At 43.3% G+C, this 20,576-nt stretch overlaps 1 protein-coding gene across 1 annotated transcript in view; it reads right to left on the bottom strand.

Moving 5' to 3' along the window:
• Positions 1 to 20,576, bottom strand: part of Adcy1 (adenylate cyclase 1) — a 147,150-nt gene that overhangs the window by 91,965 nt on the left and 34,609 nt on the right. The window contains exons 3-4 of the mRNA XM_076864453.2: positions 12,248 to 12,366; positions 4,833 to 4,944 (exon numbers count right to left, since the gene is read on the bottom strand). Coding sequence (XP_076720568.2) covers positions 4,833 to 4,944; positions 12,248 to 12,366 — 231 coding nt within the window. The remainder of the gene's footprint in view (positions 1 to 4,832; positions 4,945 to 12,247; positions 12,367 to 20,576) is intronic.

Genomic DNA, 20,576 nt, shown 5'->3' with positions numbered 1-20,576 from the left:
TATGTTCATGAATCACAAGCTTTTGTATTTATGGAATTCCAGGTCTCCCTAGATTCGTAATATAGATTCAACACAATCCCAAACAAAATTTTGGCAGCCTCTGTTTTAGAAACTAACAAGTTGATTATAAAATTCAGACAAAAAAGGGAAAGAACCTAGAATAGCCAAAAATCATTTCGAAAAAGAATAACAAACTTGGAGGGTTCACAATACCTCTCTTGAGACTTGTTATAAAGCCACAGGGCCAAAGTGTACAACTTCGGTGTCAAAATAGACTCACAGATCAATGAAAAGGAAAAGAAAACCCAAAATAGGCCCACCTATTTGTAGAAAAGTGGTTTTTCTAAAGTTTTGGAAATACAATTTAGGGCAGAAATGATAGTCTTTTCAGCAAATGTTGCTGAAACAATTAGATACCCATATACAAAAAAAAAAAAAAAAAAAAACTTTGATCCATACCTCATAGCATACACAAAAATTCAATCAAAATGTATTATTAACTTAAATGTAAAATCTAAAATTATAAAACTCTGAAAGAAAACACAGGAGAAAATTTTTATGATCTTGATTAGGAAAAAAAATATTATATTTATTTATTTAACAACAATAATATGAGAGCCAGGGGTACACAGGCTTGGTTTAGATAGCTGGCAAATGAAATAAATGACCTGCAATTATTTGTATATCTTTGCCATATGCAATTTTCTAAAGACAGTATGTGTTTGTAAAGCTGTGAAAAATTCACACGCAAAAAAAAATTTATGAGTATTATGTCATGTTTTCATTTCATTGACCATGAATATAACTACTATATCTATTGCTTGGACTTTTTGTTACTGATGTTTGTTCTCAAGTTTGGGTACAGACCTCATAAAATGGAGAATACTAAATTAAAGTATTCCCTTTATTGGTAATATAGTGGGTGCTCTATGAAGCAAGGGTATAAGGAACACTTGTTTTCCTCTTCTGGATTATGAAACTGATAAATAAAGTCTGTGTCCTGCTTGGAAATGCAAGTCCTGTGAACGGCAGAATTCCTCCCACATAGCTGAGTGTGTGAATATTTGAAAAGTTAAGGCAGAATCTGATTTAATTACAATAGTAGTAGGAAAAAAAGTTATTTGACAATTCTCTAAAACAGATCCAGCCAACAAGTGGGCATTTTCTAACAGCAGTGTTATCTGGTTATGATTTAAGAACTTAATGGGATTAAAGGAAAATGAGCTTTATGTTAGAAGCTGCTAATTTTTTTTCACACTGAATTTTCAAATACCTGTGCAGTTCTGACTCACTGAGTATAGCTCTTCTGGAAACAACAGTAACTGTTGTTCGTAGAGGGTTAACTCTGCCCTAAGCACTGTGCTAGGTGTTTCATGCTTTCTATTATTTTGCTTTCCACTATTTGACTTCTCACTACACTAACACCTTGAAACAGTCATAGCCAGTCCCTTGTTTTCAATGGGAAGACAAAAAGTGAGTCACTGGATGACTGCCTCCAAGAGTGTGGGAGGCTGAAAAATGGTCTCCCAAAAGCTATCCATGATCAAATGCCTGGAATGTGTGAATGTCACTTTGTATGACAAATAAAAAGAGGAATCTTTGCAGGTGTGATTAAATTAAGAATCCTGAGATGGAGAGACCATCCTAGATCATGCAGATGGGCCCTGGGTACATGTCTGATAAGAGGAAGGCAGGAGGAAATTTATTTCAAAGAAAAAGAGAGAAGAAGAGAAGGCAGGGCTGGGGATGTGGCTCAAGTGGTAGGGCGCTCACCTGGCATGTGCGGGGCGCTGGGTTCGATCCTCAGCACCACATACAAATAAAATAAAGATGTTGTGTCCACCGAAAACTAAAAAAAAAAAAAATTAAAAAATTCTCTCTCTCTCTCTCTCTCTCTCTCTCTCAAAAAAAAAAGAAGAGGAGGAGAAAGAGAAGGAGAGGGAGTAGTAGTAGGAGGAGGAGAAGCAAGGAAGAGGCAATGACATGAAGATAAAGGAGACTGGAGTGATATGGCACAAGCCAAGGAACTGCAGTAGCCAAGAGAAGATGTAAGCTGCAAGGGACAGATTCTCCTTGGGGTGGGGGGATGCTGCTGCCAACATCTATTTTTTATGTATTTACGTACTATTGGTACTGGAGATTGAAACTAGGGATGCTTACCATTGAGCTACATCCCCAGAATCTCCTCCACATTTTATTTTATTTCAAGACAGGATATCACTAAGTTAATGAGGCTGGCCTTGAACTTGCCATCCTCCTGCCTCAGCCTCCAAAGTTGTTGGAATTATAGGCATGCTCCACCACGTGCAGCATCTGCCAACATCTTGATTTGGGACAAGCAGTACTGATTTCAGACTTTCAACCTCCAAAACTGAGAAAACAAATTTCTGTTGTTTCAAGCCACCAAGTTTGTGGTAATCTGCCACCATGGTTTTGAGAAACCAACACACAGTGGTAGCACTTTGGGCAAAAACTTTTCAAACACCATACAAAAATGACCCAACCCCTCCCATTGGCAGTACAAGCTCAGGAGAGAAAAGAAGGAAAAAAAAAAAAAAAAGGAAAGAAAGCCCTGGCAGGACTAATTGGTACACTCTATCCAGAAGCTTCCAAAAGGATGAGCTGTCTGGTAAAGGGTGAAGCAAGAAACAGGCCCTTGGGAATGCTATTCACTGCTCTGTAAGAGCACTAGGTCACAGTTCCTCCTGGAAGCTTTAGCCACCCCCCACCATCTGGACAGAATGTGCTCTTTGACTACTACAGAGGGGCTAGAGTCCCACCCCATGCACTGAGGAGCACCCGAGGCATGGCTCACCACACCTCCTTCATGGCAGCCAGAAATCCTATGCAGCAGATAGGAAGGAAGAGCCCTGGGACTTTCCTAAGAAGACAGTAAAGCTTGTGGGAAGATAGTTATAGCCACAGTTGGGGACAAGGACAGTGGATAGTCAGACAGGGCTACAAGGGTACCATAGACGGGCAGCCCCCAAGCCAGGCAAAAACATCATTTCAGCCAGAAAGTGTGCCCTTCCCAGATGGAAAGCCATCACCTTCCTTTCTTCCTCAGAAAGGAGGTCACAGCTTTTCCTAAATAGAGTTCCATAGCACCCTGGCCCAGCATGCCCAGGGGTGCCCCAGGAGAAAGGGCTCCTTTAACCTGTCCACTAGGAATGTTGACAGCAATATTAGGATTGAATCTCAGGACGTTTGCTCCCCACAGGAATCCCCCAAAGACAGCAGTGTCCAAAGTCTCCAGGCCCTATCCTTCTCACCCCTCTTAAGCTCTCTCCCTATCCCAGATGTCTACCTGCATGCCCAGGTTTGCCCCACACACACACACACACATACAATTGGACCCCAAAACGAAATCACCCAAGTACAGCAAGTTCAGCCGCCTCAGCCCCATGTGATCATCGCCTGGCCCTGCTCTGCCCAGCGGGGCTCCTCACTCAGCCTACACCATGCAAAGATGCTCTCAACTCTACTGCCTCACTACCAGCCCCAGCAGGGCCCTCTCCTATCCCCTCCATTGAGGGAACATCCACTCTTTCTCCCAAGGCCTTCACCATTGCCCCCACTGAGAAAGGGAGCTGGGTGCTCCCTCCCCATCCACTGACCTCAGCATCCCCTCCCCCACCTGGAGGAGGGCTCAACAAAAGAGAAGGGGAACTTGGCTCCATCCTTCCACCTCCTCAAAGAGCAGAGATGGGGAGGGTCTGGGGTCTAAGGAAGCCCTGATGGCCAATGCCCCAGCAAGCCTCACATCTGGGCATCCCACCACTGTCCTCTGCTCCCTTCCTCCCACCGAGAGAGGAGCCTTCCTGGGTTGTGGTCAGTCTTCCTGCAGAAGCCGCCCCTGTCTGCACAGGCTGGGAACCAGTATCAGGGAGGATTTGCCAGATGAAAGAGCTAGAAGAGGATTTCCACTACAGAGTAGCAGGGCACATTCTTAGCTCTGATCTGATTACTGCTGTGAGCAGTGCAATTTATTCCAAACATTCCCCTGGGCAGTAGAGAAAAATGAAGGGCATCCCACTCAGCAAATGTGCCCTCCTGAGGCCTGGCATAGCCTGTCAGTTTCTGAAACTTGGACTCTTGCCCCACATGCTCTCTCTCTCTCTCTGCTTTAAACATGTTCCAGGATGAAGGGGAGACCCTGGTAGCCCCTCAGAGCCTGCTGGCCAATGCAAAGAGCTCCTGAGGCTATTGACCAGGCTCCCATGGGGGGCAGTGGTAGCCCAGGGGATTATGTGGTACACAGGGAGGCTCTGTGGGTTTCCTGTTCTCAACATCCAAACACTACGTTTCAAGCCAAAGCTGTTAACGTAGCCTTGGCTGGACCTCAGCAGGACTTGGTGCCAGTTATGACCTGTTCCACTCCAGCATGAAGCCTATTGAGGGCAATGATGACCACTGCCCAGACCCAGCATGTCCACTGGCAGTTGCAGCCCCAGAAGAGTGGCAAGCCCAGCGTCAGTAGAGACATGGCCATGGCTGCCTCAGGACGAGGGGTTGTGGCCACTGGCTCTGTCTGCCAGGAGGAATGGCAAAAGGCAGCTCTGTGCCTGGGCACAGCCTGCAGGACACAGCCTCTTTCTAGAAGACTTGGTTGAAAGGTACACTGGCAGAGTTTGTGCCATGTGCACTACTCTGGTACGTGCAAATCCAAGGAGAGAAATCAATGAACAGTGAGGCTCCAAACACAGCAATTTACCACCTTCCTGGTGATAAATGACTTGGCACTCAGTCTAGCTCCCATTCTAGATACAGGGAATCACTGAGCACAGAAGCCATTCTGATTTAACCTGAACAAAGGAAAATGCTGAGCTTACCGTGGCTAACTCGTCGAACTTGCCAAAGAGTTCGTTGAGCAGTTTCACCAGCTCCTGGGCCGTGCACTGGGATGCCAAGCCTGTGAAGCCCACGATGTCCGCAAACAGGATGCTGCAAGAGAAAGGGGTGCCAGGGCCATCTCCTCTCAGTCACTTGGGAAATAATGACCTCCAGAGTTGCATAGATATTTACACCCACAAAGCACTTTAGAATAAATCACCCCATTTATCCCTCAGTACAGGCTAGAAATAAAGGCTTCCCTATTCCCATTTTACAGGTGAGAAGACTGAGGCTCAGAGCAGCTGCAGGACTCCCCTCTTGGTCCCAGAAGGAGTTTAGCTGCTGGGTCATTCAGAGCTTGCTGTCCCCCATGCCAACCCCTCCCACTACCCACTGTCTATTAGACTTGCCTCTTCCCAGGGAGGTCATGTGACCAGGTGGTGGCCAGAAGCACTGAACTGAAGTGATAAGCTTTGAAGAAGTGTGTGGGCCCCTCCACACGACATCTTCTTTTTCTCCTTCCACTGCCAGCTGGACACAGGTGACTGTGAGGCCCTTGGTGGGGTATTAGAGCCTCACAATTAAAGGGGACAGATCACTGAATTGTTCTATAGAGATGTTATACTCTTATGTCAAGCCCTCCAACATATTTATGATAGAACCTGAGTCAGCTTCAAGAACTTAGTGCCCACCCACAGAGCAGAACTATTTTTCTAGAGTTTGTAGAAAAGACTTAAGTCCCAAGTCTAATACTGCAAACATAATAAATATTCAAATATTATTTCAAAGTTACTATAAGTAGTATATTTGTTGCTCAATTTAAGTTTTCATATGTGTTCCACATCTGGGGTGAGGGACAAAACTGAGTTTAAAAGATGTTTTCTAGGATTTCCTTCCTTTCTAACTTCTTTAATTAATTAATTAATTAATTTACCTATTTACTGTTTGGTTTTTGTTTTGAGACTGGGTCTCACTGGCTTACTGGGGCTGACCTTTAAACTGAAACTTCCACCTCAGCCTTCCAAATTGCTGGGATTATAGGCAGATACCACCATACCCAGTTGTTTTCTTATAAAATTAAAACATGCTCTCTGCAGAGTATTTGAGAAATGAAGAAAAACTGTTTGTCTTGAAAACATTACATTTTAAGATACATCTTAAAACATGGCCATAACTACTATTCAAGGTATAAGGTGTTCTTAGCTTTCTCTAACTTTTGGACTTCCTTAACCTATACAACCTCCTCCCAGAATCCCTCTAAGGAAGCCATAAATGCCAATAAAAGAAAACAAAGCCAGGCGTGGTGGCACACACCTGCAATCCCAGCAGCTCAGGAGGCTGAGGCAGGAGGATCACGAGTTCAAAGCCAGCCTCAGCAATGGTGAGGTGCTAAGCAACTCAGTGAGTTCCTTAAAATACAAAATAGGGCTAGGGATGTGGCTCAGTGGTGAAGTGGTAGAGTGCCCTTGAGTTCAATCCCTGGTATCCCCCCCTCCAAAAAAAAAAAGAAAACAAGCATTTTGTGGACAACAGAGAGTATCACCAAAGAGGAACCAGCCCAGCTAAACTGATGAACATCTGTAATCCCAGGTACTCAGAAGACTGAGGCAGGAGCACAAATTCGAGCCAGCCTGGGCAATTTAGCAAGACCCTGTCTCTCTAAATACATACATACATACATACATACATAAATAGGGCTGTGGGTGTAGCTCAGTAGTAGAGCATTTGCCTAGCATGCTCACGGCCCTGTGTTCAACCTCCAGCACTACAAAAAAAAAAAAAAAAAAAAGAATGAAAATAGAAGAAGAAAGGAAAGCAAAGCAGGGGCTCAGAGCTCTACTCTAGCAGGACTGTCCAGCTCTACCAGCTATAGCAAGGGGCCTCAGGCAACTGACCCAAACCTTATGTCCATCCTTTAATTTATAAAATAGGAATAAGACAAGAGGCCACCTTACATCAAGTAAGAGCTCTCTCATTATTTACAATCATTTACAATTATTTTTAAGTATTATAATTCATTCATTCATTCATTCACTTGCTCATTTGACAAGTATATATTGAGGGCTAGATGTACTGGCATTATTTTAGGGGATTGAAACTTGGTAGTAAACAAAAGATTCAAACAAACATGACTGTCCTTGGAAGAATCCCCTTCCATTTAAGGAAGGGACATACAGAGTATGCCAAAATGACAAGTTTAAGTATAGTGAAAACTGAAGCTGGGGAGACAGACATGGAGTTGTGTGTACTGTTACCTAGAATGGATCAGGTGAGTTTTGTGAGACGGGAGGAGGGCGATGCATAGACAATGAGAAGACAGGATTCCAGGCGGAGGGAAGAAAAGATAATGCTCCTGTGAGTTTTGCTGGAATTTAACTTTTCATTTCAGCCTCTCACTCCCATCCCCCTGCCTCTGGCCTCCCTGTTTCTGATGGGAACTCAGTAGTTAATCTTATAAAAGCTCATTTGTAGGTGAACAGTCATTTCTTTTTTGCTACTTTAAAGGTTGTCTCTGCATCTTTAATTTATTTCCATTTGATCATAATGTGTCTTGCTGTGGGTCTCTTTTTAGGGGGCATTGAGCTTTTTAGTTGTATGTGTTAGTGTTTTCCAAAAACATTAGGGACCTTTTTGGCCATTATTTCTTTAAATAGTCTTCCTGCCCCTTTCTCTTTTTCCTTTCCTGTGGGACTCACTATGCATGTGTTGATATTCTTGAGGGTGTCTCACAGCTCTGAGTTTCTCTTCATATTTTTCATTGTTCTTCTGATTGGAAAATCTCAATGGACCTATCTTCAAGTTCACTGATTCTTTTTCTGCCTACTCAAGACTAATTGTGGAGGCCATTTAGGAAATTTTTCATTTCAGTTATTGTACTTTTCAACTTTAGAACTTCTATTGGTTTTTTAATAATTTCTACTCCCTATTGACATTCTCTATTTAGTGCAAAATTATTCTTAGCATTTCCTCTAGTTATATAGATACAGTTTTGATCCTTGAACACATTTAAAACTGCTGAGTTAAAATTTTTGTTTAAGAAGTCCAATATCTAGGCTTCCTCAGGGATGGTTTCCATTAACTGTTCTTTTTGTCCTGTGTGTGACCATATATACACTTATTTTATTTATTTTATTATTTCATATCTAATATATTTCTATTGTGAGCTGAATAGTACAATGTGGCAACTCTGGAAATAACGTTTCCTTACCCCATTCCCATCTCAGGTATTTTAGTTGTTGCTATTTGGTTTGATCGTATTTAGTGATTCTTATGGACTAATTCTATGTACATTTGGTCTTCTGAAATTTCCAGAGCTATTCAAAACACCTTGTGTACATCTCATTCCCCAGATTATCCTTTAATTTTTTTTTTTTTTTTTGGTTACCTTTCTGTTTACCTAAGGCAGCTATGATGTTAAACAATTGCCACTGGTTGTTTTTTTCATCAAAGGTGCTGAGCAAAGGCAGTCCACACTGGGCTATGCATCAGGTACAATAGAGTTGGCTCATGAGTAGGATTTCCCAGGGAAGTTCAGACAAATAATGACAATTCTCTGAGAATGGGGCTTAGAAAGAGCCATCAATTCCATTCCGACCCCCCTCAGTGGCTTCCAGGGTGCTAGTTTTCACTCTGATTGCTATTGTTGGTTTTCAATGCTATTGTAGAGCTGAGGAGACAGAAGGTTGGCATAAGGCAAGTTAAAAAGCCACACAGCTCACTGTTCTTGAAATTTAGTTATTTTTCTTAAATACTCCTGGATTGTTGCAAGATTTTGGCTAATTTCAAGAGTTCTTACAACGTCTTCCAGTATTGTTTGTGCATTCTCAGAGAAGAGGATTGTGAAATGTACTTGCTACACCAGCCCAGATGACATCAGTCCATGTGAACTGTGTATGGCACACTGAATTTAGACATCGATCCTGGAGTGATTCAGAATCACTAGGAGATTCTAATGAGAATGGGAAAAGAACAGCAAGATGTTCATATCTGGGATAGAGAAACACATCTGTGATGGTTTCCAATGGTGGCCAGAGGGGTGAAGGTGGAGCTGGCACCATCAGCAATAAGGAGGCTCAGCTTCCTTGCTCAGAGTGTTGAACCTGCAACATCCTACCCACTGCTGGGGGACTAAGATGCCAATCAGGAGATGCAGATGGATAACTTTCAATAGAGAAGAAAAGTGGTGGTTCCCTGCATCTGCATTTTTTTTCCCTGTCCCCAGATAAGAAGCCAGCTGAGGGAAAGGCACTTAGGTGTCCAGACCCTGTGTTCAACTCCAGCTGTATTCCCCAGGAGAACCTTGACTTTAAAAAAAAAAAAAAAATTGCCGATCCTAGTGTCTTGGGTGGCTGAGGCAGGAGGATCATGAGTTCAAAGTCAGCCTCAGCAATGGCAAGGTGCTTAGCAACTCAGTGAGACCCAGTCTCTAAATAAAATACAAAACAGGGTTGGGGATGTAGCTCAGTGGTGGAATGCCCCTGGGTTCAATCCCTGGTAACAACAACAACAACAACAAAAATTCTATTCTGGTAAGAATCTAACATGAAATCAAATTATTGTTAGTTAAGGGTACAATATTTTATAGCAGATCTCTAGGACTTATTCATCTAGTTTTACTGAAACTTTATGGCTCTTCTTAACTTATAACTCCTCAGTTTCCCTTCCCCTACTCCCCAGAAAACACCGTGCCACTCTGATTTCACTCTTTAGTGACCTACCTTCACATTTGACTGCTTTAAATACCTCATATAAATAGAATCATGCATTACTTGTCTTTTAGTGACTGGCTTATTTCACTCAGCATCATGCCCTCAACTCTTATTTATATTGTTACATAAAGCAGACTTTCCTTTTCTATGAAGGAGTAGTATTCCATTTTATGTACATACCACATTTTCTTTTGTAACACCTTTACTGAAATATCACTGCATAAATATTGGGTGTGTGTGGTGTACAACTTGATGGTTTGATATACACATATATTATTAAAATATCCATCACTTCCACCTAGTTACCATCCTCTGTGTATGTACACGTGTTAATAAGATTGAACCTTGGAGCAAATTGATTGAACTCTTAGCAAATTTCAAGAATATATTGTTAAGTTTAATCATCCTGTTGCACATCAGATTTCAGAACATATTCAGCCTATGTAGCTAAAACTTTCATTCTTTCATCAACTTTATTCCATTTTCACCTCCCTCCAGCTCCTGGCAAGCAACCCTCCCCCCTTTGCTTCTATGAGTTTTACCATTTTAGTTGCACATGGAAATGTGTCTAATTTAACTTACTGCAATGTCCTCCAGCTCAATCTCTATTGGCATAACTGGCAAGATTTCCTTCTTTTTAAGGCAGAATAGTATTCTACAGTATAGAATATATATATCATATTTTCTTTATTCGTTCATATTTTGAGAGCACTTAGGTTGCTTCCACATCTTGCTTAGGGTGAATAATGCAATATGGGAGTGCAGATACCTATTTGATATACTGATTTCATGTCCTTTGTATATACACCCTGTGGTAGTTCTATTTTTGTTTTTTAAAGAGAAGAGTGAGAGAGAGAGAATTTTAATATTTATTTTTTAGATTTCGGCGGACACAACATCTTTGTTTGTTTGTGGTGCTGAGGATGGAACCCGAACCACACACATGCCAGGCAAGCGTGCTACCGCTTGAGCCACATCCCCAGCCCGGTAATTTTTGAGGCATTTTTATACTGATGTCCATAATAGCTATACCAATTTATATCCTCACCAACACTGTACAAAAGTTTCCTCTTCTCAATAACCTCACCAACATTTATCTGTTGTCTTTGAAAGGAGTCATTCTAATAGGTATAAGATGATTTCTTGTTGTGGTTTTAATTTGAATTACTCTGATGATTAGTGACGTTGAGCATTTTTTTTTCATACACCTATTGGCCATGTGAAATTCTTCATTTGAGAAAATTGTCCTTTTAAGTCCTTTGCCCATTTTTAAATCAGTATGAATGGAAAGACTGGGTGGTAACTATGGGCAGGTGGGGCATGGCTGCAGGAGGTAGATCACTAAAGGCATGCCCTGAAAGGATCACAACCCTCTGTAGTCCCTAAAGTCCCTTCTCACCTTCCCCTCTCTGCTTCCTGACCCTACCATGAGCTCAGAAGCTTTCCTTCACTGGGCCATTCCATCATGATTTGGTGCCTCACCTTCACCCAGATCAATGGAATCGACTATCTATGCAATGAGACCTCTGACACCATGAGCCCCAAATAAACTTTTCCTCCTCTAAGCTGTTCTTATCAGGTATTTTTGGTCACAGCAATGAAAAGTTGTCTAAAACATTAGGCTTATGTGTGGTTATTGTTGTTGTTTGATTTTTGTTTGTTACCCATTTGTTGTTGTTGTTGTTGTTGTTGTTGTTGTTACCCATTCATCTACTCTATGTCTTTTATGAAACTGATCGGTAAAGGAAAATGCAGAGACAAACACAAAATCTGTATTGCTATAATTGGGTAATGGGAATTCCTATTGTGTTGCTGTTTAGCATTCTTGCATTTTCTGTTTAAGAACTTCATTTCGCATCAGCCTATGGTGCTTGACATAAGATAGTATACTTTTTTTGTGTCTTCAAGGGCCAATGATACCCAAAACCAAGAAGAGCCAGCTTATCAAAAGCTGAAAAGGAAAGTGCTTTGGGGTTCACCCAAAACTATCTCCTACATGAGTAGCACTTATGCAAAGTGCCCATCCCAAACAAGTGACACTCCACTATTCTAAGTGTGCTACACTTTAGCAAAAAAATGTTTGAAAAGAATGTACAATGTAGAAAGATAAATATTTTCAACATAATGTTAAAAACAGACAGACAAACTTCGGAGTCTGCAGCAAGCTGATTCACCTGAGAGATCAGCTTCTTCACCTGGAAAATGGGAATAACAGTCCCTACCTTCAAGGACGGTCAAGAGATGAAAAGTGGAATAAGCACTCCCCAGACCCAAGCAGCAACTAAAATAATATTCAGCTATAATTCAGACATAGGCAAATCCTCAGCCCATAATGTCCCTGCTCAGACCCAATTTTAGGGACAGAATTCTAACCCTCTGGTCAACACAAGAAGTTCAAGGGTAGTGAAGTAAGAAATGGAAGAGAGAACTCCAGCGTCATCTAAGAAGCCACAGCCCCTTCCACATGGGAGCAGACTCCCTGCAGGACAGATGCCTACCTAGGCTTCCTGCCCACACCTCCCCACTCCTCCCCTAACTATTATGATTTTCCAACCTCCTTCCCTACCCCTCCTCTCCCTCCCTCCACCATCTCCCGGCTGCTTCCTTCATCTCCTCTCCTCCTCCATCATCCCACCACCTCCCCCAGCCTTTCCTCACCCCTGCCCATCTCCCTCTTCACCTCTACACCACAGGCCCAGCCCTACCTCACATTGTCATGCCTCTGGATGTAAATCTTGTGGAAAATCCTCTCAGGGGGCTTCAAGAAGTCCTCCTTCATCTCCATGGCAACATTCCGGGGAAGGAGGCTCATAAGCAGCCGCTCCTAGAGAGGAAAGAAGGTTCACATCAGACAACATGGGACTCCCAGTTCTTCCTCAGACCATCCTGGATAAGGATGGGTTAAAGAGCTGTCCTTCATGAGGAGCTATAGACCCTCCTCAGGCTTAGCCTATAAGCATCCAGGTCTGCAGACACTGCCCAGTTCCCAGAGCCTCAGTGGGTCCCACACCAGAACTGGACTTTGAGCAAGTAACTGGCTCCAAGAATGCTGGCTGAGCAGGGCCTGACCTCCTGAGCACACAGCCTTGCCCACAGCCCCTGCACACTGCTCCTTGGGCCAAGATACTGAGTCTTGGCCTGCTGGGCTCTCCAAGCTTCAGTGTGCAGTGGGATCATGGCTGCAAAAAGACAACCATCTCTGACCTGAGCCCCTACCCAGACCCTCTTCGCAGCCTCCACAGCCCCAATTCAGTCCAGAAAGAGTCCTTCAGATTGCTTTCACAAGTCACTCTTCCCAAGGCAGAGACTGGCCAGATCTTTGTTCTAACATAGAGACAAAGCTTTGGGGATGAAGTGATATTTTCTCCTGGCCTTTGCCTTATTTCTCCCTGCTCTATGGAGGTAAGGCATTTTTAAAATCCCCCCCCCCCAAAAAAATGTTTGGGTTTTATAAAAATCAGTGATAAATAATATTAATTTTAGTAATAATCATTATTAACCATAAAGAATTGTGGGTTTTATTGTGGTATATTCAGACATACATAAAAACATTATTTGGCCGATTTCATGCTCAAATACTTTCCCCACTCTCCACCTCCTGATCCCCTTCCTCTACCCTAATGGTCTCCTTTCTGTTTTCATGAAATCCCTCTATTCCCTGATATCCCTCTACCTTCCACATATGAGAGAAAACATGAGTCTCTTCTCTGAGTCTGATTTATTTCACTCAAAATTGTGATCTCCAGCTCCATTTTCCTGCAGATGGCATAATCTCATTCTTCTTTATGACTGACTAAAACTCCATTGTGTTTTCTTTTTTTCCATTCATACGTTAAGGGACACCTTAAGTTGGCTACTGTAATAATGTTCAGTATTATGCTCCATTGGTCTATCAATCTGTTTTTTAAGTTTGTATTGCAATAAATATAGGAATGCATGTATCCCTAAAGAATGCTGACTTTAATTCTTTTTGGATAAATAGCAAGAAGTAGTATAGCTGGATCTTATGATAGTTCTAATTTTAGCTTTTTGAGGAACCTCCATATTGATTTCCACAGTAACTATACTAATTTACATTCGCACCAACAGTGCATAAGTTCCTCATCCTCCCCCTACTCTCCTATCTTCACAAGCATTTATTGTTAATTGTATTCTTGGTGACTGTCATTCTGACTGGAATGAAATGGAATCTTAGTGTAGTTTTGACTTGTATTTCCCTAATTGCTAAAGATATTGAACCTCTTTTTCATAAAATTGTTGGCCATCTGTACTACTTCTTTTGAGAAGTGCCTGTTCAGTTCATTTGTCCATTTAATGATTGGGTTAATTGACTTTTGAATATTGAATTTTTTAGTTTTTGATGTATTCTGGTTATCAATCCTTTGTTGGAAGAGGAGCTGACAAAGATTCCCTCCCATTTCATGGGTTGTCTCTTCAGTCTATTGTTTTCTTTGTTGTGCGGAAGGTTTTTAATTTGATGCCATCTCATTTATTGATTTTTTCCTCCTATTTCCTGAGCCATAGGGGTCCTATTCAGTAAATGTTTGCCTGCACCTATGTTGAAGTGTTGCCCCTGTTTTTCCTTCTAATGCTTGCAAAGTTTCTGGTCTTATTCCTAGATCTTGGATCCATTTTAAGTTGATTTTTTTACAAGGTGAGAGGCAGGAAATAATTTTCATTCTTCTAACACTGGATGTCCAGTTTTCCTAGCACTACTTCTTATAGAGGCTGCCTTTTCTTGTCACCTTTTCCAGAATCAGACAACGTTATCAGTGTGGGTTTGTTTGTGCCTATTCTGCTCCATTGGTCTGCATGTCTGTTTTTATGCAAATACCCTGCTATTTTTATTCCTATGGTTCTGCAGTATAATCTGAAGTCCAGGTATAATGATGTCTCCAGTATTGCTCTTTTTGCTCAGGATTGCTTTGACTATCCAGGGTCTTTTGTTCTTCCACATGAATTTTAGGATTCTTTTTTCTAATAAGAAAAAGAATATCATTGGCACTTTGATAGAAATTGCACTGCATTTGTAGATTGCTTTTGGTAATATTAACATTAACTAATATTAACATTAATAATAATATTATAAATAATATTATTAGTAAAATAATATTAATAAATATTAACATTAACTAATATTAATATTAATATTAACTAATATTAACAATATTAGTTCTGCCTATCTTGTGTCTTCAATTTCGTTATTCCTCTGGGTTTCACTGGCTTTTGTTGTAATAGCTTCTTTTTTGTTTTGTGTTTTGGTCTCTAATTTTATTAATCTGGGTCTTCTCTTTCTTTTGCTTATTTCGGCTAAGGGTTCATCCTTCTTGTCTAAGCTCCCCAAAAAGTAGTGCAGGAGGAGGGACAAATGAAGAGAAAACAAGATGAAGAAGGACAAATAGGAGGGTATAAAAATGAGAAAGAAGATAAAAAGGACTAAAGAGAAATAGCGAATTTTTTGAAGTATGATTTTATATAAAAGTATGCAATCACAATAATGAAGGAATCAAAACTAATAATTACCATACAACTCATATCAAAACTATGATTTTTCTCCTTCCCTGGATACATAAGGTAGAGAGCCTTTCTTTGAGGACTTCTGGATTAAGAATCTGTGAAGGATTGAGGGTGTGGCAAATATTCAAGCTACAGAAGCATGACTTCTGAAAGACTCTGGGTGTGGAGGCGGTAATTGAATACACAGGCTCAGTGTTAGGTTGGGGCATGGAATCTTTACTTCTTCCCACTTCCAGGACTGTATGCTGGTCCACTTAGTGGCTCTGTGTCAGGCCCAGATGCTGGAGATACGTCTGGAAGCATAAACATGATGGTCTGGGGATTTGTACAGCCCAGAGGCCAAACCTCTGGTGGGGGCACTGCATGTTCATGGGGCAGAGTCCACACCTAGTACTCTTAACACAGTTCACATCCCACCCTTCAGCTCCACCGAGGAAGCCCTGAAAGCTCTGCTGCGGGTTCAGTGCACCCTGTCACAGCTCTGGTCCCACAGCAGCTCTGCTCCAGCCCGGATTCCTCTCTCACTATGATGGGCATTGGCTCTCAGCAGTCCTAGGCTCCCCTTGATCTCTCAGTCTAATTCAAAATCATTCTCTGGAGCCAAAACTGCTACCACTTCCAGGACTGAGTGGACACCAGAGTTTAGCTTTTCTAGCACGGCCAACTAAGGCAGACCCTCACAAAATGGCTTCCTGCCACAGTATTCTACTGAAAAACGGAGAAAAGCAGAACACTTCTGTCACAATGCGCGGCTTCTGTGTCAGCTAAGTTCAGTCTAATATTCTCTTCTACTGCTATTTTCAAAGCAATCTTATCATTTTGCCTCTTTGTCTCCTTTCTTTGGCTTCCCTCCCTCCTCCCCTGTCTAGGCAGCACATGTGCAAGCTCATAACTGATTCTCTCTCACTGTCTGTTTCAGTAACCAGAATTTCTGAGTCTTTCCAAGTCTGTCAGTTTACTGCTGATCCTCAGTGTGTTCCCTCAGATACCTACGTTGCTGTGTGGGTATTCTCTAGATGAATTGATTTCAAACTGCAGACAAGTTGGAAAGCACAGCTTGGATCCCCTCTAAGATCCCCCATGTTGGGATTTTTCAAGGACAGCTGTGCCACCCTAAAGAGGGCCATTCCCAAGGCCTCAGTTTCCTCATCTGCACCAGTGTGAGTAGGACTTTGATTCTCTCCAGGAACATGGATCCTTTCCCGACCTTAGCCTCCACGGGCCCCTGACCCACAGGGCACAGCCCTGTGTCTGAGAAATCTCATGCTGGATTTTTGGTGTGAGGGTCTCCGCTTTTCCTTCAGGCCCACCCACGTCCCCTCTCACACTGCATTGGAGAGGAAACTAAAAGAATGGAATTTAGGGGCTGGGGTTGTAGCTCAGTGGTACAGCACTTGCCTAGCACATGTGAGACTCTGCGTTCAATCCTTAGCACCACATAAAAAAATAAATAGGGGCTGGGGATGTGGCTCAAGCGGTAGCGCGCTCACCTGGCATGCATGGGGTGCTGGGTTCCATCCTCAGCACCACATACAAATAAAGATGTTGTGTCCATTGAAAAACTAAAAAATAAATATTTAAAAATAAATAAATAAATAAATAAATAAAACATCCCATTGATAAGGGAGGACACAAGGACAAGAGCAGGAGGCAAAGCTCCATCCCTGCCTCATCTCTCTGCAGCCTTCTTCCTAGGCTCCTGATCTGTGGTCCACCCACCCTCTGGGGAGCCTCAGCAGCAGCCACCTAAGTCTCATTCCTGCCTTCCCTGTCTCCCAGGCTAGTGCAGGCTAAAGAAGCTGCCCTCAGGGCTCCCAGACTCCAACCCACTCTTCAGGGTAGAAGCCCACATCCTGACTGGGAGCAGCTGCCATCCCAATTGACTTTTCCAGGAGAACAAGTGCCCATACTTTTGTGCCCAGGACCCATCAGGACACCAGGCACACAGACTCCGAACGCAAGGTGGATTCTGGGAAGTGGCCAGGAGGCCTTGCCCCTCTGCTCCACACCACAGATGACACTACATGTGTACAGTCATCCCATGATGGAAAACATGCTGGACACACAGGAGAAACCTCCAGGTGAGCTGTTTCCATATAAAATTTGGAGGATGAAGCCCGGCCCACCCCCCTCAGAGGCTAAATGGAGCTGAATTTATGTGTCCAAGCAAGACCTGCCTGGGTTCTGCCCAGAAGTTGTTCTACAGACCCTCTACTGCGCCCCAGGAAACTCCTGTGGATGGTTTCTGACACTCCAGAAGGGACTCTGCAGGAGGCTGAATCACTCATGACCACTCTCCACCTTAGATCACAAGGGGAGAAGACATGCAATGTTCCAGCCACCCTGCCTCGGAACAGCCTCAGGAAAGTCCCTTTGCAGAGGGAGTGGGAACTGGAGCATGTCTAGTGCTAAGAGGCTGTCAGGTCCCTTCCTTGATAGGGGACTCTGGGACACAGCCCCCAATGTGGCTCTCAGAAAGGGACAACTGTAGGTAACCGGCCATACTGAGCTGGAGAGAACCCAGGTGGTGTTCACTCTGGACATGCTCCTATGGACCAGGAGCAGCGTCAGTCACTGACCTGAGGCTCCAGAGCACCAGCCAGGTAGGAAAGTGAAGCTGCTGCATAAACTTGGAAGGCCGTGCAGGAAAGGCCCCTGAGGAAGCACAGTGCAGGCTCAGTGCTTGCTCCAATGGCCCCAGAGTTATGGAGAGAATCAGAAGCTCCTCAAGTCAACAAGCCAGGTGCAGGTTTGGGAGGCAGTACCAGAGCAGCCCTGGGCAGAACCCCGAGAGACCCACATCGGGATCCCAGGAGGCCTGGCTTCAATTACTGACTCAATGGTTTCAGGGGAGTTAGTGAAGCTGTCCCAGTGCCATCATGCCTGACAGGTAAGGGTAACATCTGAGAGTACACAGAACCCAAAGGCTGGGCCTTAGCCTCACACAGCTTTGGCAGTCACTGCAAGGCCATTGTTCCCACCAGCACACCACCCCATCACTCCAGCATTCAGCTCACTGATCTCCCATCTGTCTCTCACCTGCAACTACCAAGTATGAAAATACTCCCAACCCAAGTAAAGCACTGTCCTTCACCCAGAACCCATCCCATGCCTTCTTGTACAGTCAATGTCCTCGAAACAACCTCCCCAGCAGCCCCCAGAACACTCCCACTATACACCTGTAGGCAGGTCCTAGGGGTTCTTGGTCTTACCATCACCTCACTGCACTGCACAGTTGGGAATGAAGACAGGACAACAATGAACCACAGGCCACAGGACTGAACCAACCTCCAGGGAAAGGGGGCATCTGGGCCCTAGATTCTCATCCAAGAGGGAAAGAGAGAAGGGCCCTAAGCAGTTCCTGCACATAGCCCTTGGCACAGGATACTTCATAGGCTGGATTTCGATACAGGGTATTAGGAGAAGTAGCTATGGCAGCCACTGGCCATCGGCTTACCGTCCCAGCAAGCTACTTTACTGCTGACACCACAATGAAGGCCTCATTTGCCTCAGGGTTCTTAGCTACCTAGCAAAAGGACCACATTTTCTGTCTCCCATGCAGCTAGATGTGACCAAGGAGACAGATGACGAGGACCATGTGGGAGTGCTGTGGTTTGGATCTTGAATATTCCCCAAGGGCCCATATGTTAAAGGCTTGGTCCTGGTGGTGCTGTTGGGAGGTGGTGGAACCTATGAGAGGAGAGGCCTTTGGAGGTCTTTGAGTCACTGCTCACGTATCTTTGAAGGGAACAGTTAAGCCCTGTCCCTTCCTCTTCATTCTCTTTGCTTCCTGGCAATGAGGTGAGCAATTTTTGCTCTGCCACATGCTCCCAAACGTGATGGGTGGCCTCGCCAAAGGCCCAAAGCAATGGAGCCAATTTATCTTGAACTGGAACCTCCAAAACTGTGGGCCAAAATAAACCCTTTGGAAGTTATCTCAGGTTATTTCATTATAATGATGGAAAGTTTGAGACCGGGGCAAAGAACAGGTAGCTGATTATCAAACAAAAGGAAATGGGCAGATAGATAGCACTTCCCATCATCAGATCACCAAAATCCTCCAGGGAGGGGAAGGATCTCACTTTCCAACACAGGCAACACCCCCTGGAAGGCTCTCTTCCTGCCTTTGGACCACAAAGGCATGAGAAGAAGGGAAACCTGAAATCTATAAAAGGGGCAAGATATCGTTACCCCCTCAAGCACCAGCTCTGAACCCCCTCTTCTCCAGAGGAGTCTCTGTTGTATTCCTTAAATAAAACTTGTTTCTTGCCTGGGCATTTCTCAGGTGTTTAATCTTTAACACTGAGGGGAACAAGGACCCAATCCTGATTTTCAAGACCGATTTCAAGTTGTCAAGTTGACTAACACAGGAAGCCTCTGGAATATTCCTTAAAGTCAGCTCCTCCCTTCTCTCCCCTCCCATTGTTGGGGAGGTAATCATAAAGGCTGGATTTCTACCTACCATCTTGAGTCACAAGGATGAAGGCCACACAGTAGGGACAAAGGTGGTGAACTAAACAGAAAGACCAGACTGGGAAGAGTTTCATGGATCAGACCTGGCACAATACCAGAGAGTGCCTGCCCTGGAATGCATATATGAAAACAGAGAGCTACTTTACTTGCTTAAGCTACTGGCATTGTGAAGTTTCTAATGGTAGAATGTACTTCCAGCCAAGAACTCAGCATTAATCCCCTCCATTAGATTAACAAAAAGTACCCAAAGCCAGTACCTGTTAATAACCAAAACTAAAGATGGGAGCAAAGCAAACATCTGATAATGTCACATACTATCCCTGATTCAAAATAAAACACCTAATACAAAGTAACTCGTACACATGAAAAAAAATAATGCCTGCAATCAGTTTCCAATCTCTGACCCTGAAGCCCCAAACACAATAAACATTAACATTAGGAATTCAAGATGACGTTGATAAATTCTAAACAACAAAATAAGACACAAAACCAGAAATCAGAGTATTACAGTGTCTGCAAAGGCTGTGTTAAAACCTTAACACATTCATCTCAACTATCAAAATGTGGCTTAGAACAAATGTACTATTCTTAATAAAGTTTTGATATTTAAATGACAACTATATTAGGGCCCTTTTCTGGGAAGATGGAGAAGTATTTCTCCCTGTTTTTCCTACTGAGGACCACTGAAAGTCCTGGAGGTTCCATATCAAACATCACAAGACTTACAGGTGAAGGGAAGAAGGAAGAAAACCAGGACCAAGAAACAAGGTGGGAGTTCCCAGGACCTTCTGCTTGCCTCCTGTGTCCCAGACCCAGTCTGGAGAAGTAGGCAACTCAGAAACACCAGGGGGCACAAATGAAGAGAAGGCTCAACAAAAGATGCTCTCTCCAGCCCACAGACCAAGAGGGAACAGCCAGTTTGTTCTAGTTCTTGGTGTGCTGAATGATAGACATTGGGGGTACATTGCATGAGTTCTGAATCTAATTTGAACCTTGTGTTTGGATTAGTTTTCTTTGACATCACTCTAGCAGGGGAAGGGGAGC

Source organism: Callospermophilus lateralis, chromosome 1 (genome assembly GCF_048772815.1).
Source record: "Callospermophilus lateralis isolate mCalLat2 chromosome 1, mCalLat2.hap1, whole genome shotgun sequence".
Classification (NCBI taxonomy): domain Eukaryota; kingdom Metazoa; phylum Chordata; class Mammalia; order Rodentia; family Sciuridae; genus Callospermophilus; species Callospermophilus lateralis.
The sequence above is the reverse complement of the archived record's forward strand: the minus strand, read 5'-3'. Positions and strand labels throughout refer to the sequence as shown.